General features: G+C 47.8%; 1 protein-coding gene across 2 annotated transcripts in view; it reads right to left on the reverse strand.

The window, feature by feature from the left end:
- Soga1 (suppressor of glucose, autophagy associated 1) overlaps positions 1 to 24,427 on the reverse strand; it is a 69,563-nt gene that overhangs the window by 28,171 nt on the left and 16,965 nt on the right. The window contains exons 2-4 of one of the 2 annotated variants that reach the window (XM_004630889.2): positions 21,178 to 21,402; positions 15,121 to 15,279; positions 1,113 to 1,175 (exon numbers count right to left, since the gene is read on the reverse strand). In XM_004630889.2, the coding sequence (XP_004630946.1) occupies positions 1,113 to 1,175; positions 15,121 to 15,279; positions 21,178 to 21,402 (447 nt within the window). Of the gene's footprint in view, positions 1 to 1,112; positions 1,176 to 15,120; positions 15,280 to 18,885; positions 18,941 to 21,177; positions 21,403 to 24,427 lie in introns of those variants that run through there. The other variant, XM_023714980.1, reaches the window with a different exon arrangement.

Genomic DNA, 24,427 nt, shown 5'->3' on the forward strand with positions numbered 1-24,427 from the left:
GCTTTAGACCACTGAGCCATCTCTCCAGCCCTCCTTTATGTTTTAATGCATCCAGAGCTTCATGCAAACTGTCACTGAGCCATGTCCCTAGCATCGTCTACCACCACTCTATTAGTTTTTCCATGTTTAAGATATGGAAATAACAACCTTTCTCAAGCAGCCATGGAGGATTTTTTTTTTTTTTTTTTTTAATGTATTTGGTATAGCATCTCACTATGCAGCTTGGACTCATAATGATCCTGTTTCCAGCCTCCCCAGCACTGGGATTAAGACATGCGCCACCACACCAGATCTTGGTCGCTGGCTCAGTGTGCCTAGAGGCGGGGCCAGCGCAGCATGTAGTGCCAGGGATTGAATCCCAGTCCCTGTGCTTGCCTAAGCAGGTGCTTAGACCACTGAGCTATCTCACCAGCCCTAGCCATGGAGGATTAAAAGAGATAGTGTACTAAAAGTGCTTGGTACTCTGCCCTCATTAGGCCCACTAGAGCTGAGGCTAGTTTGTACCTTGCCTGTGCAACATGTATCACTTCATCAAATTCTTACAACAGGGCTGGGGAGATGGCTCAGTGGAATAAGCGCTTCCCTGGCAAGCACCAAGGACCTGAGTTCAATCCCCAGTTCCACCAAAAAAAAAAAAAAAAAAAATTCTTACAACAGACACACAAGAGAGGGATTGGCAGAGACTGGGCGTGGTGGTGTGTGCTCATAATCCCAGCACTTGAGAGGCTGAAAACAGGAGAATCACTACGAGTCTGATCTATGCAGTGAGACCCTGTAGACTCTTAAATACATAAAAAAAAAAAAAGGATTGGTGAGGAACTCGAGTCCAGAAAGTTAAAGAGAGCCCAATTATAAGGCAATCACGCGACAGAGCTCAGGTCCTGATTCTGGACCTTTGGATTTGGTTGTCTGGGGCCCAAAAGAGGCAGAGCATGTGAGAACGCTGGGCTCAGAATGTGGTTTTAGGAAGTGCAGTATGTAGGGAAGACAAGACAATGAACAAGGTGAGGACAGGGTGGAAGCTGGGGACGGCTGAGCATCTCTGGGGACTCCCTGGCTACCTGGAGTTAGGCTTCAGCCTACAGCCTGCCCGCAGGGCTCCCAGGCAGTACCTGTGCAGAAGGCTTCTTGTCCGTCTTCCCCAGGGAGCGTGTTCCTCTTTTCTTCAAGGAATGCTGGAGGGGGAAAAAATAGAAACAACAGTTCCCAAGGGTGATACACATCCAAAGAACAGTCACAAGGCCTGGGGGGATGTTAAAGGCCCCAGCCCAGCTGTGTCCAGGCCTTGACCTACACCCACTGCTGAGCCAGAGGGGCCTGGAGACCACCTGGTGGGCAGCAAAGAGGGATAGCGCAAACTCAAGATGACTCTGAACATGCCTGTTCAGGGCTCCCCGCCTCCTGCCAGCCCCACAGATGACTCAGTTGGCCTGGACCAAGACTTCAAACTCTGGGTTTCTCTCTTTATCTTTCATCCATTCATCAGATTTTCCTGAGCACTCGTCAAGTGCAAGCCAGTACTGTGTGCACACGTACTGTGTGTCAGGCACAGTTGAATATAAAGGACACAGCAGTGAATAAGATGGGAAAGGTACCTAGGAAGATGTGGCTGCCACTCTTCATCTGAGATACTCATTTCCCCAGATAAAACCTCAAACTGAGGCCCCCGGTCAGTGATGCCCACTGGCTGAGGGGAGTATCCTGTCCAAGTCATGTGCCCTTCCTGGCTGGACTCCATGAATCCTGGTTCATGCTCCCTTACCTCACTCCTAAAGGCCACCCTCACTCCAGAGCTTCCCATGGAACCAGTCAGAGCCATTGGTGTGACTCAACTTATCATGCTACCTGAGTCCTAGATGAGGACAGTCACCTAGGGAAGACAACACTTTCTTAGACCTCCAAGGGACTCCTGTTCTCATGCAGCTGACGCCTTGGTAGAACTTGAATTCAAAACAAATACTAATAAATAGGGGCCGGGGTGATGGCTCGGTGGAATAAATGCTTCCCTGGCAAGCGCAAGGGTCTGAGTTCAATCCCTGGTTCCACCAAAAAACAAAACAAAACAAAAAAACCCTAATAAATGAAATGGACATAGGTATAAAAATTACACACCAGACTTAGAAATCATCATGACAGACTGATAACAAACAAGATTTAAAATCCTGAAGACTGTCAGGGGGACAGCTCAGCAGTCTAAGCGCCTGCCTGGCAAGTGCCAGGACCTGGGTTTGATCCCCAGTGCCATACGCTGTACCAGCCCTAGAACCATGGGCGCACCCAACTGCCCACCAAAATCGGACATGGTGGCACATGTCTGTAATCCCAGTGCTGGGGAGGCTGAGACTACAAGTCTGAGCTATGTAGTGAGATCCTGTACCAAATAAATAAATAAAAGATTTTTAAAAAAATTTTTTAAAAAGGGGCTGGGGAGACGGCTCATTAGAATAAGCGTTTCCCTGGCAAGCACAAGGGCCTGAGTTCAATCCCCGGTTCCCCTAAAACAAAACAAACAAACAAACAAAAAATTTTAAAAAAAATTTTAAAAATCCTGAAGACTTAGGGGGTGAAATGGATACATTTAATTACACAGGCAAATGGCACATAAAAAAAACCCTAAGAAAAGTAAAAACATAAATAACTGGGCTGATGTCCTACCTATGTAAAGAACTCCACAAACAGACTTAACAGAACAACAAACCTGTAGGAAAATGGGCTAGAGATACAAAAAAGAATTCTCAGAAAAAATCATAAGATGCTCAGCTTCGCGCACGATGGAGAAATGCACATTAAAAACTACACTAACCTGGCAAGTACAAGGGCCTGAGTGCAATCCCTGGTTCTACCAAAAATAAATAAATAAATAAGCCAAACAAAAACAAAATGGAAACGCTACACTAAGGTACCTTTTCTCCTGTTCCAAAATAACAATAATCCAAACCCACCCGACAATATATCAGCTGGTGAAGTTCTGGCGAAAGAAGAAAGCTTATTTATTGTTAGCCAGGGCACCAAATGTCTCAAGCCTAAGGAAGGGAATTTGAGGAAATGCTACAATAATCATTACTGAAGTTTTTTTGTTTAAAAAGTCACTCAATTAGATTTGTGATTCCACTGAACACTTCCTCCCACGAGAGCACTGACTCACACTGCCTATGAATGAAACCACTCTTGGGCTGCTTTTGATTTTCCAAGTTGGGCTGGCAGGATGGATTTTTGGATTTCTGAAATTCTTTTTTTTTTTTTGCGGAACCAGGGATTGAACTCAGGCCCTTGGCTTGCCAGGGAAGCGCTTATTCCACTGAACCATTTCCCCAACCCTAAAAGATACTTTCATTTCTTTTTTCTTTCCCAGGTAATTCTAAAATGCAAATTGTACCAAGGAGAGGAGCTCCAGATAAAACACTTAGTCTTTCCTCCAGCCCAACCAGATCCTAGAGACCTTTTGGGATGCAAATAAGGAAGGAAGGCAAAGACTGATACTTCAGAAGCAGCCAGGTACCAAGAGCAGAGAGCCAGCATTTGAGATGAGCTGGCCTGGGACGTTTTAAAAAAGGGGAAGAAAGGGGAGAAGAGGTGGGAGTCACAAAAGAAATCTTTCAACAAAAGCTGGGGATACAGGGATGTAGGGGGTGGGCGGGGGTGGGGCTCCAGGCCCTCCGGATCACAGCCTGATACCCACATTGGAGGAATGCAAATTAAATCAATGCTGATATTCCATCTTACTCCACAAAGAATGGCTATCCTCAAGGAAACAACTAGCAGCAAGTGCTGGAGGGGCTGTGGGGGAGTTGGTGGGAGCGTAGGAGGGTACAACCACGTGGAGAGCAGTGTGAAGATTGCTCAACAAGACCGACCTAGAGGTTCTACCTGCCCCAGATATTCCCCTTCTTGGTATCTTCCTGAAAGAAGTAAAAGCCTCATACCACAGTGATACATGCAGACCCAAGTTTACAGCAGCAGTTTATAACAGCTAAATCTTAGAAACAGCCCAAATGCCATCAACTAATGAATGGATAAAGAAGATGTGGATTTTTAAAAATGTAATGGTGTGCTACTATAACGAATGATACACTAAAGCCATTTCTAGCTACATATATGCACCTTTAGGGCATATTCTTAAGTGAAATAAATCGTACACAAATGTGTAAATACTTTGTTGTTTCTCAGATGTGAGAAACTGAAAGTGTAAATAAGGACCAAATGCATAGTAGATACTGTGAAATAGAACATGCTCAAATGGTAAAGAGAACTAGGAAGGGGAGGGGAATAGAAGGAAGGGGAAAAAATAATGAGAAAAGAAAAAAAAATGGAAACACAGCTTTTATAAATAAGCAGGGAAAGAAGGGCTGAAGGAAGGGGAGGGGAATGGGGGAAAAAGACCCAAGTTGTAGGGGCTGGGGAGATAGCTCAGTAGAATAAGCACTTGCCTGGCAAGGGCAAGGGCCTGAGTTCAATCCCCCGTTCCACGAAAAAAAAAAAAAAAGAACCAAGTTATATCATGTCTAGGTACAAATTCCCTATGATGCATGTGATCATTATGTATATCTAAAATGTACCAATAAATTTAGTTAATTGAAAAAAAAAAAAAAAAAAAAAAAAACAACCCTGAGACCCACGCACTACATCTCCAGGGATCTTTCCTCTTCCTGAAATCTCATTTTCTCATCTATAATATTGAGTCATGGGTTAGGTGAACAAAAACCTCTTACACTATTCAGTTTCTTGAAGGAAGTAACTCAAGCTAAGCCAGGGGTCTCCAAAGGCACGGAGCAGCATCACACACAGACCAGCGAGGTCAATGACAGCAATGACAGAAAACTGGAAGTGGTAAGAGGAGCCTACGTGTGAGGTCTCCGTGACTCCCGGTAAGAAGTAACCTGCAAAGCAAAACCTACAACCCAAGTAGGTCCTCCAACGGAGGAAGAGATAAACAAAGTGAGTGAGGTCTCTCCACACAACCGGAATTTGTTCAACCATAGCCGGGCATGGTGGCGCTTGCCCGTAATCCCAGCACTCAGGAGGCTGAAACAGGAGGATCATTGTGAGTTTGAGGCCCGGCTGGGTACAAAGTAAGTTCAAAGCCAGCCTGAACTGCACTGCAAAATCCTGTTTCGAGAAAAGAAAATTGTTTAACCATGAAAGGAATTTATTACTGACACATGCTACGACGTGGCACATGGAGAACACCGTGCAAAAAGAACAAAGCTGGGCACACGTCACACGGCTCACTTGTGCAAACTGTCCAGATGAGACAAATCCACCAGGCACAGAGTAAAGTAATGACAGCAAGAGCTGAGGAAGAGCAGAATGGGAAGTGACTGTTAACGGGGAGAGGTTTCTTTTAGGATTGACAAAAATATCCTGGGATGAGACGGTGGTGCTGGTTGCACAACTCTTTTTTTTTTTTTTTTTTTTTTTTTTTTTTTTTTTTTTTTTTTTTTTTTTTTTTTTTTTGTTGTTGTTGTTCAGGGTCTCACTATCTAGCCCACATCAGTAGTGATCCTCCTGATTTTTTGCCTCCCAAATTGCTGGGATTACAGGCGCGTGCCACCGCGCCCGGACTCCATCGCTGGCTCAGCGCACCCAGAGGTGGGGCCAGCGCGGCACACGGAAACAGGGATCGAACCCTGGCCCCTACGCTTACCGAAGCAAGCTGCACAACTCTTTGAATACACTAAAAACTATAAAACTGTGCACTTTAAAAAGATTAACTCGGAAAAAAAAAGATAGACTTGGGCCGGAGGTGTGGTATAGCACTTACCGAGCATGTGGTATATAGCACAGGCCTACAACTGTAAAAAAAAAAACAAACAAACAAAACTGTATAAACTTCATGGGCTGTGAATTACATCTCAATAATTGTTACTAAAAATAAACCTGAAGGCTTATTGCAGAAACACATTCGTGTTTCCGTGTAAGGATTAGCACGCAGGTGGGATAAGGCGGCACTGTGAGGACACAGGGCACTTGCACGTTCCCCTTCCACCTTGTGTATTTATTTTGTTTTATTTTTAACTTTTGAGAGGAAGATGGGCAACATAGTCTTCCAGAATTTTTCCTTTAGAATTGTTTTCATTGATTTTGTATGTGTGTGTGGTGTTGGGATTGAACCTAGAACCTTCAAGTTGAGCTACATTCCCACTTTTTTTGTTTTTGGTTTTTTTTTTTTTTAGACAAGATCTCAGTCAGTTGGCCAGGCTGGACTGGCTATTGGGACCCTCTTGCCTCAGCTTCCTAGTGTGCTGCAAATGTGGGCACACATGATTGTAATGATATAAATTTTTTTAAAAAAAAATCAATTGAAACATAAGAATACATTTTCACTGTAAATGTACACTGAGCAGATAAACTCAAAATGTCCCCTTTGGAAGCTTCTGGGATCCTAGCCTCCCTGAGGGCCCTTTAAGAAGCTCCCTTGGATCTCTGGCTCTGTGTTTAAAACACTGAAATAGAGGGTGCTGTTTTGAACTTTCCTTCTTGTGCTTATTTGATTCTGTGTTCTTTGATTTTATAATAAGCACTTAGGCAGAGGAAAACAAAACATACAGTATTAAAACTAAAAAAAAACGATCTCCACCCACGCTATGTGACTCCGCACATTACAGAAACAGTGCGCACGATATAACTAAATCTTTACTTAAAAAACAGGGGCCGGGGAGATGGCTCAGTAGGATAAGCGCTTGACTGGCAAACGCAACGATATGAGTTCAATCCCTGGTTAGGCCAATAATTAAAAAATAAAAAACAAAAAACAGGAGTGGGCATTGTCTGAGCACAGAGAAAGACCTGGAAAGACAAAAGGCAAACTGCTAATCAGGAATGAGGGGGAGAAGCAGAAGTAAGTGAGGTGCTTGCGGACGGCTTCCTTACTTTAGGTACGGTTTTATTAGGCCTGCCACTTTTGAGTAGATGTCACTTTCACACGGTTCAACATTCAGAGCACGAGGAACACAGGGAGTCCAGCCCCAGCTCTCCTGCCCCAGGCAGCCAGTGTAACCAGAGCTGCTGCTGGTAACCTTCCGGAAAGGTATGCGAGGCATGCATTTATGTGCTTCTGTGCGGACACTTTTGCTTCTTTGAGTTTATATTATTTATTTTTAAATTACATACACACATTAAAATATGTTCAAGCAAATAAAAACTTTTGAGGAGTACAATTTGCCACTCAAATAGGCCTTCTTTTGGATGACAGGTGAGGTTTTTTTCCTTACAGCTTATTGTACTTCCAAGTCTTTTCTTTGCTAAGTGTATACTACCACCTGTTGGGAGAAAACAAAGGACATAACTTGCTTTTTAAGTGTATGTTCCCAAGGAGTCGTTGACCACTACTGAGGCCACGAAAAGGTGCAAGAGAGCTGAGTGGGCTGAACCTCACCACAAAGCGGCGGCGTGGCAGGAAAGGAGAGGCCGGCAGCAGCTCCCAGGGCCCAGCCGCACAGCCATTCCGCCTTGAACTTGACCCTCCCCCTCCAAGTCAAAGCCGCTTGGGCTGCCACGTGGCTCTGCGGCTCTGGAGGGAAAACAAGGCAGGCTCAGAGAGCACAAAGCTTTCCCTCCCCACTGCAGGGCAGCAGCTGGCCAGGCGGCTCGGGCTATGCACCCCTGGGGGAGCCAAGGCCTGTTAGAACCCCTTTGTGGAGTCTCTGAGGGGCAGATGTTCCGACCCTCGGCCCCTGGAGGAGGGGACGGGAGAAAGGAGCCGTGAGGCCCAGGAAAGGACCCAGGTCAAGGGCACCCTCTTTGGCCTGACAGGCAGCAGGACCATCCTCACCCGCCAGCAACTCACAAGGCCACCTTGGAGCAGCCAGGGTGGCGCCTCTAACCAACTCTGATCTGACCCCTCCTAGGAGAACCATGAGCTCCCTTGTTCCCCGGAACCTCAGCTGCCTGAGAGCTATTCTGAGGGGCTCTCTGTCCCCGCAGCTCTTTCCATGCTGCCTCAACTCAGATGCTAACCTTCTGAGGCCCAAACTGAGCCTGCTGCTAAAGCAGCTAGGCAGATTTTCACCAAATGGGGTGAGTGTGTGCAGAAAGGGCTCCCTGAAAAGTCTGCAGTGTGCACAAAATCCATTCCAGGGAGGATGTGGTGTGGGGGTACACTTCAGACTGAGGCTTTCTTCCTCCAGAATGGCTGAAACAGCCAGGCAAACAGGTTGTTTGGTTCCTGGTCAGGGAAACATTCTTTAGGGAGAGGTAGCCAAAGAGCCCCAAATCAAACATCACCTCAAAAATGTGCAGGGCCAACTGCAGGCAATGGTTTGCAACACAGCTGCTCCTTCCGCAGCAGAAGGCAGCTCAACACAGAGCTCTTCTCGAGAGGCAGCAGGAATGGACTGACTGCGCTAGGCAAGGACTTCTCCAGGCCCACAGCCCGCGCAATGGCTGGGATGGCAACAATAACATGTCCCGTAGGATATCAAGTCTGCATCTTGTACAGCAATTAACCACTAAGAAGAACGTATGCAGTGTGTTAATTATTGAAACTGTCCTCCAATTTGATTTGAAACTGTCTCATTGCTATTTGATTATCAATAAAATTATGGAAAAAAAGAATGTTAAAAAAAAAAGAAGACAAAACAAACAAGAAAAAAAATAAGGGCTGGTGAGATGGCTCAGTGGTCTAAAGCACCTACTTAGAACAAGCTTAGCAAAGCACAGGACCAAGGTTCAATCCCCCAGCACCACATGCCAGCCAGCCCCGCCCCCTGGTGGGCTGAGCTGGCCACACACACACACACACACACACACACACAATAAATAAATAAATAAAATAAACTTTAAAAAAAAAGAAAAGAAAATTTCAAAAAAAACACAATAACACGTCCTGTTCTGCACTGAACAAGCCATCACTCTATACTGAACACCTTACATGCTTGTCTCATTTCAATCTCACAAACACCCCTGAAAGGAAGGATAAATATTCTCATCTTGTAAATAAACAAAGCACCGAGCACTTGTATGGTTTGCTCAAGGTTATAGCCACTTGCAAATAAGCTAGGACTCAGGCCTGGGCCTGTGTGGCCCTGAGCACGGGTCTGCCCTGCAGCACACAGATGACGCTAGGCTGCACAGAAGACAGCAGAACTAGGACCTGAAGCACAGCCGCCGAGCACCACAGCCCACACTCTTCTGTGCCATCGGGTGGGAAATCTGGATAAGACGCCTATGCCAGGCAGGGCGTGTATTCATTAGAGTGAGCAAACTCTTAAAGGTTCTGAAAAGACATAGGTCCTAGAAAAGCACCCCCAGAGAGGACACGGAAAGCAGGGGCATCACTGTAGGAGTCAGAGGGAGTTCAAGAAATGCAGAATCTTGAGTTTCAGTCCTATCTTTGTCTTTCTCCAGCCCTGCTAACAAACGGCAATTCTACTCCTAGATACATGCTCCAGAGAACTGAAAACACATATTCATGAAAATTTGAATGTGGAAGTTCGTGGCACCATTATTTTTACAATAGCCCTAAAATGGAAGCATTCCAGATGTCTATCAACGGATGACAAACAAATATGATGTGACCTACCCATACAATGGATTATTATTCAGCCATGAAAAAGAAAGAGGCCCTGAAACAGCACTCAACATGGACGGCTAAACCCTGAAAGCTTTGTGTTAAATAAAAGAAGCCTGTCACCGAAGATCACATATTGCATGATTCCATTTGAAAGAAACGTCCAGAACAGACCAATCCACAGATGCACAAAGTGGCTTAGTGGTTGCTGGGAGCTAGAGGAAGGGTGGGGGCAGTGATTCCTAACAGGTATGGGATTACTTCTGAGGCAAATGGAACATTCTCGAATTAGGTCACAGTGATGCCTGCTCAGCAACACAAATATACTAAGAAAAAAAAGGAAATCAGTGAATACACTTTAAAATGGTGAATTGTATAGTCTGTGAATTAAATTACAATTTAAAAGCAGCCAAGAGTCTTGGGGATGTAGGTCAAGAGTAGACCATTTGCCTAACATGTGAAAGTCCCTTAGATTCACACACACACACACACACACACACACACACACACACACACCAAGTAAAGGTTAGAACTTACACAGAGATGCCAACTTCCTGAGTGTGGGACAGGGGAGAGCTAAAGCACGTGGGGACCCCTGCACACGGCTGGGAGCCGGGCCTGATACCGGCTGCAGCTCAGACGCGGCAGCTACCTTACAGATCACATCAACACGGACCCTGGCTTTCTGCCTGAAATATCAGGATGGGGAATGAGATTGGCCAGGAGAGGCTGGTGTTACAATTCCTGAGCAGCAGCCCAGCTGGGCCACAGTGCCACAGCAGAGCTCCGTGAGGGCATGCCGCCTCCCTTCCTGCTTGCCAAGAGCCGTCTCCATGGCAACCACATCAGCTCAGGCCAGGGGCTCCCGTTCCCCGTCGGGTGATAACATCACCTCAGCAACCTGTCAGGATAGCAAGAGCAGATCTCGATGATGGGACTGCAGCTCCACCACTGAAAGACCCTTGTCGCCAAGGAAACCGTGTCAGGGAGGAGAGGGAGGAAGAGAGGACAAATGGCAAACAAACACAGGCTCTAGTCTCCTGCACATAGTTCCAGGATGCCATGAGTACATCAGAAGGATTAGACCAGCCTCCTCCACATCTGAGGGAGAGTGAACCAGGGTTTCTTCAGCATCTACTCAGGGCCAGGCTCCAGACAGGAATCTTCAGTTAAAATTTTAAATTCCAATGCCAAGTTCCTTCCTTCCTTCCTTCCTTCCTTCCTTCCTTCCTTCCTTCCTTCCTTCCTTTTTCTATCAACAGGGTCTCACCATATAGTCCAGACTGGCCTTGAACTCACTTATGTAGCCCAGGCTGGCCTCAGATTCACAGTTATCCTCTGGCCTCAGCCTCCTGAGTGCTAGGTCTACAGGTGTACACCACGATGCCTGGCCTTCCTTCCTTTTCAGTACTGGGGACTGAGTCCAGAGCCTTCTCACTGAGCTACATACATACCCTCCAACTAGGGTTTCACTACGTCACTAATTTCCCATCCTGAGTTTGAATTTTCAATCCTCCTGCCTCAGCCACCCAGAGTGCTGGAATTATAGGCCTATACCACTATGCTCACCTTTTCTGTTTTTGAAATGAGATTTCATTATGTTGCTCAGGCTGGCCTTGAGCTCTTGGGCCCAAGCCATCCTCTTGTCCCAGCCCACCCCTCATAGTTGAGATTAGAGGCACACTATGCCTGTCCTAAGTATACTCTTATTATTAAAAAATCTAACTTGGAATAAATAAATTTGAAAATAAAGGGGCTGGTGAGATGGCTCAGTGGTCTAAAGCACCTACTTGGAACAAGATTAGCAAAGTACAGGGACTGCAGTTCGATCCCCCAGCACCACATGCCAGCCAGCCCAGTCCCCTGGCTGGCCACACACACACACACACACACACACACACACACACACACACACAAATAAATAAATAAAATTTTTTAAAAAAACAACTGATTTAAAAAAAAAAAGAAAAGAAAAAACATCTAACTTGAGCTGGGGATGAATGCCAAAAGACCCCACGTTCAATTCCCGATACTACAAAAAGTCAAAAACAGGGCCGGGGAGATGGCTCAGTGGAATAAGTGCTTCCTGGGCAAGCGCAAAGACCTGAGTTCAATCCCCAGTTCCAAAAAAAAAAAAAAAAAAAAAGCCAAAAACAAAATTAATAGAACAAAAACAGAAGTTGCCAGGTGTGGTACTGCATGCCATGAAATCTCAGCACTTGGGAGACTGAGGCAGGAAGACAGCTGAGAGTTCAAGCCCAGCCTAGGCTAGAGTGAGTTCAAAGCCAGCTGAACTACACAGCAAGACCTTGTCTCAGTAAATAAAGAAATAAAAATAAAAAATGCAGAAGTCACTCTCTCTTCTACTCCACCAATTTTAACTCCTCAGGAAGTAGGTCTTCCTCCAGACTCCTGCATGCCTCCATGCACAGACACGCATGCTTCAAAACCACACTGCGCACATAGCTTTTCAAATAACTAGTATCATAACATAATGCAGGGCTGGTGAGATGGCTCAGTGGTCTAAAGCACCTACTTAGAACAAACTCAGCAAAGCACAGGGACCACGGTTCAATCCCCCAGGGCCACATGCCAGCCAGCCCCGCCCCCTGGTGGGCTGAGCTGGCCACACACACACACACACACACACACACACACAAATAAATAATTTAAAAAAAAATAAAAAATAACATAATGCATACAGTTTTATAACTTCCTTCTCCTCTTGAAAGTGCACCTTGGGTATCTTTCTGCATCAGAACACAAATATTTTCTTTTAATGTAGTAAAGAATATACTGTACAGTACAACATAAAATTCATTATTGTTGCCACTTTTTTCTGCTAGTAAGACATCTATGACAGGAAATTTACTGCTTTTAACCTTTGTCCTTGTTGCTTTTAGTCAGAGAGGGAAGCTTAGGTTTTGCATATGCTAACTGCGTGGTGCTCCATCTACCGCTGAACCGCACCTCCAGACTTAACCATTTTTAAGTACACAGCTTTGTGGTCTAAGAACATTCACAATTTGCAACCATCACCACTACTTGTCTCCAGAAACTCTTCCTAACCCCAAACTGAAAGTCTATACTTATTAAACAAGTCTTCACTCACTCCTCCCCCTGCAGGCCTGGTAGTCTCTTTCTGTGTCTCTAAATGTAACTATTCCACTTACATTCTCTAGGTGGGATCACACATTTGTGCTTCTGTCTTGCTTATTTTGCTCAGCCTAATGTTTCCAAACCTCATCCTTACTTTGTTCACTCTTCAGGGTGATCGACAGTCCACTGTACATAAACACACACTTCAAGGGCCAGCCAAATAGCTCTGCGGATTAAAGCGCCTGCAAGCAAGAGCAGGGGCGGGGATCGGAGATCCTCCCCCACCATGTCGCGCTGGCCCTGCCCCCAGGGCCCACTGAGAAGGCAATTGAGTGGCGCACCTATAATCCCAGCTCTTAGGAGGCTGTAAACAGGCGGATCACTATGTGTCTGACCTAGTAGTGAGACCCTGAACACCCTGTAGACCCTTTCCTAAAATATAAATAAAATAAACACACTTCATTTATCCTTCATCTGCTGAAGGATCATGGGGGTGCAACATCTCTTCGTCTCTGCTTCCACATTGGGGTATATACCCAGAATTAGAACTCTATGTTTAATTTTATGGTTAATTCTTTATGTTTAATTTTTTTAAGCACTGCAATACTACCTTTTTTTTTTTTTTTTGGTGGAACCAGGGATTGAACTCAGACCCTTGCGCTTGCCAGGAAAGCACTTATTCTACTGAGCCATCTCCCCAGCCCCTACCTTATTCTTTTTAACATTTTCATAGTCTTTTTAAAAAAATATTTTCTTTTTTTATTTGGTACAGGGTCTTAGAACACAGCGTGGACTCATAGTGATCTTCCTGCTTCAATCTTCCCAGTGCTGGGATTACAGGTATGCTCCACCATGCCTGGTTCTAGGGCCAGCACGGCATGTGGTAATGGGGATCGAACCCAGGTCCTTATGCTTGCCAGGCAGGCACTTAGACCCCTGAGCTATCTCCCAAGCCCGTAGTCAACTATGATTAATCATCCTTTTCTTTTCATGTTCAGAAGACTAAATCTAGGGACTAACTCTAGTACACGCTCTAGTTGGGCAAGTATAGTTCCAAACAGATAGAAGGCTAAGGCAAGAGGACCACCTGAGCCCTGAGTCCAAGGCCATCTGACATCAGGACACTGGCAAAAACTAAACAGAACAAAAACTGGAAGCTTCATAGGCAAGCTCTGTACCACTGGGCTACACCTCCAGCCTGTCTGATTACTCAATTCTATGCAAGAATTGAGGTCCAAACAACCTCATAAAGTTGGATAGTTACTACCCTGACATCACAAAGGAAGAAAGACTTGAAGAGGAGAAGTAGCATCAAGGTTGCTGCCACTTCTCCACTAAGGAAAGGTTGTGTAATCTACTCCTTGCTGGGCCTGTTTTCCCACCTATATAAGAGGAACAGAGGGGCCAGGGAGATAGCTCAGTAGAATAAGCGCTTGCCTAGGAAGCGCAAGGACCTGAGTTCAATCCCCAGTTCCGAAAAAAAAAAAAAACAAAACAAAACAGGCTGAACCCTAAGATACTTTCTAAAACCCCAGGAAGAAGGGTTGAAGGGAGGGGAGGGGAATAAGAACAAAAAAAGAATTAAGATATACACAGGTACAAATTCCCTACAGTAAATGTGATCCCTATGTATGACAAATATGTACTAATAAAAAAGTTAAAAAATAAAAATAAAACTGTCTCCCCTTTTCACCATCAAGGGTGGCAGCAATAGGACTGTTTGAAGCAAGGCAACAGGCAGCAGCACGTCACACCAACACACCCAGCTCGGGAAGGGTGGCTAAGGGCCTGCTCTGTGCCCGGAGCTGAGGCATCCCTGGCTTGGGCTGCTGTCCTATGTGCCCTCTGGGGAAAGCTACCATGCTGAGTGTGGCCCAGAAGAACATAGCGGCCTAAGTCAGCTCCCAAGCAGCCAATCAGCCAAGGCTGAGCTATGCCTCCAGGGCCAGAGCCCACCCAGCTGGCATAAATGCAGACGCTGGATCAGGAGGATTCCAGCCTCCCTCTCTCAGGGGCGGCTGGAGATGAACTACTGAGAGTGGTTCCTAACATACAGCAGGAAGACCACAGTGTACCAGGAGAAGTATCCGGCGTGAGCCAGGACAGTGCCTGGGGTCACATTCAGGAAGCATCTGTGCCCAGAAACACACTGGAGGCCCAGGCCCACACTCATCTGACAGCTGGGGCAGTGCCTGGCAGTTCCTAGGGCTTCTCCACACTGGCCCTCTTGGCCCTCACAGTGACTAGAGCACCACTGCCCATTTCACAGGTCAGGAACCTGACGCACAGAGGGCAGAGCTCCATCCGGGACACTGCTGCACGTGTTCTTCACAAATTCTCCAGAAGCTGAAGTTCTTTGGGGGTGACTCCCTCATTTAGCTCTTCGAAGACAGAACCAGGTGCATATGGTCCACTGCTGGCTCTTTACTGTCCAGCACAGAGGACAAAGCAGGTTCTCAGGAAATCGTGCTGGAGAATGAAAGAAAGAACAACCCCAGGCAGAACGCTCTCACCTCTCTCGGTCGTTCCAGCTCCGTCTGCAGCACCTGCTTGGCCAGCTCGGTCTCGATCAGCCGCTGCCGAAGCTCCTCGTTCTCCTCCTCCAGCCGCGCCCGCTTCTTCTCTACCACCTCGAGCTCCTTGTGCAGCCGCATGGAGATGTCCTTGGAGACCTGTTGGGGGTAGAGTAGGGTGAGGAGGGTGTGAGCAGGCTGTGGGGAGCCAGCTTGGATGACAACCCCCCACAGCATGTCCCACTGACTGTCCCTGCAGAGCAACTGAAGGGAGGCAGACTCCAAGCTTACCATCCCCAGCTAGCAGATGAGGAAACCGAGGCACAGAGGGACTCACCAAGGGTCATGCATCCAGGAGGGAACAAACCTAGGAACTGCATGTTCCCCAAAGCTGTCACAGTCCTGTCTGTTCTTAGGAACAGCTGTTCATTCGCTTGGGACTCGAGTTGCTGGCAAGCATCTGAAGCATTCATTTGAATGTTTCCTAGTCCTGGGCCCAGCCAGCTCTGGGACCATCCTCATAAGGGACTATGGGGGGCCAGAGCTCATCTTCAAGAAAAGCATGAGCTGGGGAAGCCCACGCAGAGCAAGATGGGCAGCGTGCGATCCTGGGTAAGTCATGCCGCAGCTCCGGGCCTCTAGCCCCTGAGCTGTAGAATGGGTGCAGCAGTAATGGGACTAACAGGAGGGTCAGATCAGTGTGTGCTGCGAAGCCTCGGCGTGAGGCCTGCCACCGTTGAGTGCCGGGTGAGCAAAGGCTGCTGCTGAGGAGCTGATGTCAGAGAGGGCACTGCTTGTGGGAGGCCACAGCAGCCCCAGGCCTCTTTCCAGCTGTCTGGGATGTAGAACACGCTGAAATGACAAGAGCTGGGCAGGAGTCCATGTCACCCCCACTGAGGGAGCTCACAGGGCTGCACTCCCAGGCCTAGCTCCAGGCCTCTGCAGCCTACGCACTCCAACTCCAGGAAGATGCCCTCTTTCCTGTCCCCTGCTGGCTGGGCATGATAGATCAGGAAGGGGCTCCAGGGGAATAAGAAAGGCTCCTGAGTTGTAAAACTGTAACCAGTATGCACTGCTAGCTAGGCTGGGGGCTGTCATTTGTTACATGCCTATCAGGTGCCCCAATTGTGCATCCCCACCCTAACACTGTCCCCATTTTACTGACAGGGAAACTGAGGCCCAGGGTAGAGTGACTTGCTCCTTGAGGTCACACACAGTAAGTGAGGATGGAGAGCTTAGGAGTTTGGCTGAGGAGCCAGCATAATGGGGCTCCTCCAGGGGCACGAAGGCTTGGGCAACAGGGCCCACGTGCAGGGCAGACAGCCCAGCATCCTATGCCTGCCAGTATCGGAAATGACCGTGGTGCCTCCTCCTGCTAGAAGGGAAGAGAGCCCTCCCCAGCTCTGCCCTCGGCCTGGGCCCAGACCCAGCACAGTACAGACCGCTTGGCAGTGTGCAAGGAAGGCCAGGAAAAACAACAGCCAGAAGGGAAACCAGCCACTGTCCCCCACCCACTGCTCAGCACCCCCAGGGCCTGAAGCTCACCTTGGGCTTCTGGCCCATGAGCTCCCCAGCAGCAGCTCTGGGTCACCAAATCTTCCTCACCCATAAAGTGGGGAAATGATCCCTCTACATCAGAACACGACTTCGCAAGGGGAGACTTAGATTCGAGTCTGGATGCAGTAACGCCTGGCTGTGTGTCCCAGGAAAAAGTTTAATGCCTGAAGTCTGTCTGGTCAGTGTAAAGGACGTGGACGGAGTACACTCATGAGGGCTGCTGTGAGGATAATGTTTGAGTGGGTGGCTGGGACATAGAGTGCACTAAAAAAATGAGTGTTTTCTGTCATTACTGTTATTTATTTATTTTGTAGTACCAGGGCTCAAACTTGGGACCTTTTACTTGCCAGGCAGGCACCTATACCACTGAGCTATATCCCCAGCTCTGTTGTTGTTTTAAACAATTTATGCTGGGGCCGGGGAGATGGCTCAATGGAATAAGCGATTCCCTGGCAAGCGCAAGGGCCTGCGTTCAATCCCCGGTTCCACCAAAAAACAAAAAAAACAACAACAACAACAAAAAAAAAACACACACAATTAATGCTATTCAACAGACTACAAAAATTGAGTTTACTTCAGTTTCATGAATTTGGCTGACCCATTTTTTATTATGTGAAATACTTAAGAACTATGCAGGGTAGGGGCCGGGGAGATGGCTCAGTAGGATAAGTGCTTGACTGGCAAAAGCAAGGATCTGAGTTCAATCCCCGGTTCCACCAAAAAAAACCCAAAAAACAAAATAAAAACAAAACAAAAAAGAACTCTGCAGGGTTGCTGAAAGGCCCCAAGTTAAGGTAGTGTGAATACAAGGATTTTTAATGCACTGTCAAGATTACTGCTTTGGCTGGGTACAGTGGTGGATGCGTATAACCCCAATTACTCAAGAGGTGGAGGCAGGAGGATCATTAGCTCAAGACCAGGTTTGGGCAATGTGTAGTAAGATCCCACCTTTTAAAAAATTACTGGGGAACTATCTGCTCAGGCCCCCCTCCTGTCTCTCTCTTGGACAGGAGCTTTCTTTCTCTCAATAAATATATTCTGCTCATTAAATAAATAAATAAATAAATAATAAAAAAACTAAAAATTACTGGTTTGGCTGTGTGTTCATTTTATCTACCTTACCCCAACTCTAGGACTTCTGCTAGATGTGTTCACCCCTAGGTTTCTGACTATAACCCCCAAGGTCACCCAGGAAGCCTCTGTCCTGATCAACATGTCATTCACTCAGTCATGTTGGCACCAGCGGCAGGAATGATGGGGCGGAGTCAAGGCTCCAAATCACACATGGAGATGCCCATTTGTATCTCTGTGTTCCAATAAATGCACACTGCATGAACAAATAAATCCTAGGTGCCAACAAATGAAAAGTGAGGGAGATGGAGTGACTGAATATAGATGGGGAGCAGTACCTGCTCCCCCATGTACTCTCCCAAAACTGCTCCCACGAGGACGGGCTCCTCCCTGTCTCTCCCACCTCCACCTCTCCCTCCAGCTGGAGAGGCTACCAGGTCCCCACCAGAAAAAACAATCCAAGTGTGCTCCTGGATCTTCTTCCTCTGTGTCCCTTTCCACAGAACTGTAGTTGCTGTGTGCTCCATACTCCTAGGGCTATGAGCTCAAGAAAGGCTTCCCCGGGCAGCTTGCAGAATTCCAAGGGAACAGCAGAGCCCACAGCACAGAGTCTTACAGAGCCTTTGTCCCCCTCGGAGGCCGATGGGAGCAATGAGCACCACTGCTGCCAAACTGGAGAGCAAGAGGCAGCAGCAGCCTCGGCACCTTCCTCAATGGCCCAGGATCCTGAAACTTCGCAGCTGATTTACAGAATGGAGTAGCATTTCTCCATTGCTTCCCCACCACCATGCACCTTGATTATCGTCTCTATTCTGAGGCTCAGAAAGGAAAGCTTGGGCCAACCAGATAGCTCAGCAGACTAAAGCGCCTGCTTAGGCAGAGCGCAATGGCCGGGGTTTGATCCCTGGCCTGCAATCCCAGCGCTTGAGGCTGAAAACAGGAGAATCACTATGGGTCCGATCTATGCAGTGAGACCCTGTAGATCCTGTACTAAAAAGGGTCATCTGCCCAAGGTCACACAGTTAGGAAGCTACCAAACCAACATTTAAAATTATCTGTAATGTCTTGCTCTTGACTGAGCCTGCTCTAGGAACCAAGGTTGGAAATATCAAATTACTATAAAAATTGTGAGCTTACTGTGTCACACTTGCAGGGCCCTACGAGTTTGTCTCATTTCATCCTCTCAGCTATCCCCAAAGTAGCGGGACTGAGATACCAAGGGAGGGGAGGCAGCTGCGGTTTCCGGAAACCAGGGCAAATCCACAAAGCACAAACAAATGCGCTCAACCATGAGGTCACTGTTTACAGTGCCCGGCCCAGCTCCTGCCACACACTAGCGACAGCCTCCGGGCCCCAGCTGCCTGGCACGCTAGCTCCTCGTCAGGCTTCAAGATGCACCCCCACTCTGATCCACAGCATTCTGGGCTGTGTCACTGAATTCTCGCAAGAACCCCAGGAGGGCGGGAGTGTCACCCCCATTTTATAGATGATGAAACACTGAGGTACCCAGAGGTGGGCAGCCTGCACAGATCACCCAGAAATTAAACCCAGGAATATTTTCCCCAGCAACACTGGTATCTCACTGATACGGGGCCTCCATGACAAGGGCCATGGAGTCCTTGTAGGCGAGGCCAGGAAAGTCAGCCGTTCTGAGGACTTCCTAAAATGCCAGAGGACACCCCAATACTGGGAGAAGGGTGGTGGCCAGAGGTGGCCAGTTCAGGCAGAGGCCAGAGGATGAGCTCAGAGCTGCAGATGCAGGGTGGGCAGAAGGAGGAGGGGGAGGGGGCAAGGCTGATGCTGATTGGCTAGTTCAAATCTCAACAGAAGGGGCCGCCCCTTTGCCCCTACTCCAGAGAACCACCCCCTTACAGTGCGCACACCCCCGCACACACCCCCCCCACACCCTCATCAGCTGCTCTCGCCCCACCCCGAGGCAGGCTGGGCCAGCCACAGCCAGGGGCCCGGGCTATCCTCCACCCACCTCCTCCATCTCTCTTCAGTCTGAATTTTTGTGTCCCTCCAAGAACTCCTCAGTGACCCAGGCCCAGAGATTTCCAAGCTTTGCCTAGGCTTCTCCAGCTCAACTGTAGCCTCACCAACACATATTCTCCTCTAACAACCCACTCTTCCTGCCCCTTCCAACCCTGTGCTTGGATTTTTTTTTTTTTTTTTTTTTTAATTGAGACTGTATCTCTGCTGCTCGGGCTGGCCTTGAAACCCTCAGGGGGCTCAAGAGATTCTGCACAGCCACAAGCCCAGCTGTGCTTGGAATGTGAACATCAGCCAGTTATCCTGGGAGCAGCCCTGCCCATTCACACAGAGGTGCTGTTTGGCCTTGGAGAGTTGCTCTTTCTGTGTCAGCTTCCTCCTGTGTGACCCCCTGTGATCCTTCACAGCCAAGACAGCAACTTCCCTTGGCTCTGCCCCCCCTGGAGTTAGCTCTCACAGTCCTTCATCAATATATTTCCTTCTGGGTCTTGAATTTGTCAGTGCTTTCTATTTCTAGCAGGAGAAGTAAGGGGGGGGGGGTGTGCTCTGAAGCTGTGTGTGTGTGTAAATTCCCCATCCTATGGGCTCCCCTGGGCCCTCACAGAAGCCATCTCTCTTCTAGAATGTTCCCTCCATCCTCCCACACATGCCCACTTCTCCCTGGGCCTCAGCACAGAAGTCACCCTAAAACCTTCACTCGGCTTAGTTCTGAAAGTAGAAGGGTGGCTTGAAGTCTCCAAGGAGTTCTCAGCCCCCAGACCAGGGATTACACGCACAGGCAAAGTGGGTTTCTGTCGTGTAGCCCCCACCTGCTGGCCCCACATTCCCCATTTCCTGAGAGCAATGGGCCAGACATGGAAGCTTAGGAGACTGCCACCGACACGTGGACCAACTGTGACCGTGGACAGGCACTTCCTGTGTCTGGACCTTGTTCAGAAAATGGACATCATAATAAAAACTAATGCTTTTTAGTGCTTATGGTGGCATTTGATCTATATGATCTCACTTCATTTTTATAGATGCCTGTGACGTAGGAACTAAAATACAGGTAATATGCTCAAAGTCACAAACCTGGGCATATCAGAGCTAAGGCCTGAACTAACCTGATCCAACTTCAAGCTTTCAGTCCTTTCGTTAGCATGGTAAGAAACTGCCTCAGAACTGCATAAGAACATATGGAGCCCAACAGGGGGTGTGCGGCTGATCCCCGATAAACAGCAGCTGCTATTAGTAGTCTTCACATGGTGATAGCACTTTCTTTCAAGTGTTGTTGGCAAAAGGCCTGTCGGTTCATTAAAGATTCCCACTTTGCAGACAGGGAAACTAAGGCCCTCCGCATAGGAGTGGGCCACCGGTCCGACCTGAACTCCAGCGAGGCTCAAGGCCCCAGCCCCAGTGAGGCCACCTGTGAAGGCTGAGGGAGGCCCAAAGGCTCACCTTGACATCCTGCTCCAGACCACGGATGAGCTCGCCATCCACCTGGCCAGTCTGGGCAGCACGGAGGCTGCGGCGCTCAGCTTTGCGAAGCCGGTACTGCAGAATCCGGCAGGTCTTGCTGGCCTGGTCCAGCTGCTGCCGCAGCTCCTGCAACTGGTACACATCCTCCTCCATGTAGACATCCCGCATCTCCAGCATCTCAGCCCGAAGCTCCTCAATCTCATCCTGTGGGCAAGAAAGAGTGGTCAAATTGCGAGGCCCCGTGGCAGAGACCAGGGTGCCTGAGCACCTGCCACACCCAGGGCAGAACCAGCACGTAGGGTCCTGGGTATGGCGGGCTGAGACTATCCATCCCACTTCCACAACTGCGACTGTGTCGCCTTACACCACAAGTGGACTGTACAGATATGACTGAGTTAAGGACCTATAGAAGATAACATGGGCTGATAAGAAAATAGTGTTTACATTTTAAAAATGTATTTGTACTGTAAAAGACGTGTTGTTATTAATCCTTCCCATTTCAAGCACAACCCATCACTCTTGCTACTTTCTGAAAGTTATCAAAGTCTCCTTTCATGAGTATCTTTATGAGCTATAATTTTAAAAATATAGCGAACACTACTGCCTTGTGCCATCCAATGGGAAAGCAAATCTATAAATACATTGCTCTGTATCCTCATCCACTTTATTCACTGAATCTGGTGCCATGTGACCTCTGGCGGCTTTTCCCCAAAGTCAAAATGACCATGACAAGCAAATGTTTTAAATGGATTCAGGATATCAAGGTAGCCATGACAACGCAACTAAAGACACTCAGCAAAGAGAACTTCCAGAAGTGCCTCAGAAAAGACCAATGGGATAAATGTGTTTGAAGCAAAGGCACATATTCTGAGGGGAGTTAATGGTGACATACTCTTCACTATAATAATTTTTAAAAATTTAAACACACACCACATTTTTCCATGTTGGATTATGCGGGTGGGCCCAGTGTAGTGGCACAGATCCTTATAATAGGGCGGCAAGTTCAAGAAAGCCCATGAAGGTTGTTATGGTTTGTGTATAGTTGTCCCCCTAAAGCCTCATGCAGTCTTGGGGTGACTTCTGGAGTTTGTGATTACTGTGGGTGTGGATGCTGCACCTCCCCTGGGCCAGGTAATCTGCATTATAACATAAGGTGGGAAAAGAAGCTAGCTGCTTGAGCCGCTGCTACCCCTCCTTTTTGCTCTTGCTCTTTGCCACCACCATGAAAGGCTGCTCTCTGCCATGTGCCAGGCTGCCTTGGAGCCAGCTGAGTATGGACTGAAACCTCCAGTGACTGTGAGCTAAACAAACATTTCCTTCCTTCAATTTGGGTGTCGGGTATTTGTCCCAGCAACAAGAGAAGAGTAACTAAGACAAAGGTGGAAGCAGAGGTTGGAGAGAAATGCTTTGCAGATGGAGGCAGGGCCAGGAGCTAAGGACTGGAGGCCACCTCCAGAAGCCGAAGAGGCCAGGGAAAGGAGTCCCTCAGAGCCTTCATAAGGAATGTAGTTCCCTGCCCCTTGATTCTCAGAACTCTTAACTTCCAAAATTGGGAGATAACCTGTAGGGAGGCTTCTGTTTAGAGCAATGGTTTAGAGCTGAAATGCCCCCCAAAAGGCATCAACTAAAGATCTGGTCACCAGAGTATGGTACTACTGGAAGTTGGTACAACCTTTAGGAAGTGGGGCCCCATGGAAGTCAGGTCACTGGACAGTGTATCCTCAAAAGGAAGAGTGGAGGGGCTGGCCAGATAGCTCAGCACATTAAAGCACCTGCTTAGGCAGACCCAGGGGCTGGGGGTTTGATCTCTGGCCTGCTGTGCCAGCCCCATCCCCAGGGGTTTGCTGAGAGGGAGATTGAGACTGGGTATGGTGGTGCATACCTGTAATCCCAGTACTTGGGAGGCTGAAAAACAGGAAAGATCACTACAAGTCCAATCTGTGTAGTGAGACCTTGTACTACATATGTTCTTTTTTAAAGGTAAACTGGAACCCTGGCTTCTCTTCCTGTCAGATAAGCAGCCTCCTCTGCTACAATGTCCCTTTTTGCCACAGGCTCTAAGGGATGGATCAACAAATCAAAACTGTGAAATAAAGAAAATCTTTCCGCTTGTTAACTTTATTAGCTCAGATATTCTGTCACAGTGATGAACAGCAGGCTGAAACAGCTTCCTATTTATACATGTGTGATTTGTCATAGCAGCAGTAAGAAACAAGACAAGTATGAGTGCTGCCAACGTACTAGGCTCTGTGCTGAGCACAGAGACAAGAAGGGGCAGTTGAGGGCTGGCGAGATGGCTCAGCAGTCTAAAGCACCTGCTTAGGTAAGCGCAGGGACTGCAGTTCGATCCCGGGCACCACATACCATGCCAGCCCAGCTCCCAGGGCGGGGCTGAGCAGGCCACAAAAAAAAAAAAGGGACAACTGGTGACCAGCTTTCCTTGTCTTCTGCTCCAACACTCATTAGGAAAACACACAGTAATTAAAATAATAAAAGTTAAAAATCTAGATGCTGTTAAGTGTAATGGAGGCAAAAATAAAATTAAAGAGAGCAGAGGGGCCGGGGAGATGGCTCAGTAGAATAAGTGCTTCCCTGGCAAGTGCAAGGGCCTGAGTTCAATCCCTGGTGCCGCCAAAAAAAAAAAAAAGATTAAAGAGAGCAGCATGGGGCACATAACAGAGTGACAGGAGAAGTCCTATGTTAGGGTACATGGCACACAGCCCACCTCTATAAGAGGGAACATGTAAGCAGAGGTACAGGAAATAGCCACGTAGGGAGAGCCAGGAAGAGACTGTTCTAGGCAGAGAACGGTGTACACAAAGGCGGCTCAGAGGCAGGAAAGAACTCACTGTGTGGAGACACAGCAAGGACACTGAGGCAGCTTCAGAGTAACATGAGGAAACCATGCCAGAGCCACCAGACGGGGGCATGAAGGGCGGAGCAGTCTGAGTTCGGGTTTTCAGTGTGTGTGTGGTGGAGTGACCTCACTTCCTCTGCCACCAGTTCCCAGCTGCCCCTTACTTCTCCTTTGTAGTGATTCACACATCTGCAATTCTTTAAGTGTGCCTCCCATGACTGTGAGAGATTGGGAGGCCGCTGCACCTGCCCAGACCCCAACCACTCGCATGGTTTAGCAGCCTGCAGGCTCCCAACCGAGATTACCTGAACAAATGAATGAATGCTAATTAGTGAAAGACAAAGAGAAGAACTGAGGTGAAGTAATTATCAG

Source organism: Octodon degus, unplaced genomic scaffold, assembly GCF_000260255.1.
Source record: "Octodon degus isolate 3935 unplaced genomic scaffold, OctDeg1.0 scaffold00037, whole genome shotgun sequence".
Classification (NCBI taxonomy): domain Eukaryota; kingdom Metazoa; phylum Chordata; class Mammalia; order Rodentia; family Octodontidae; genus Octodon; species Octodon degus.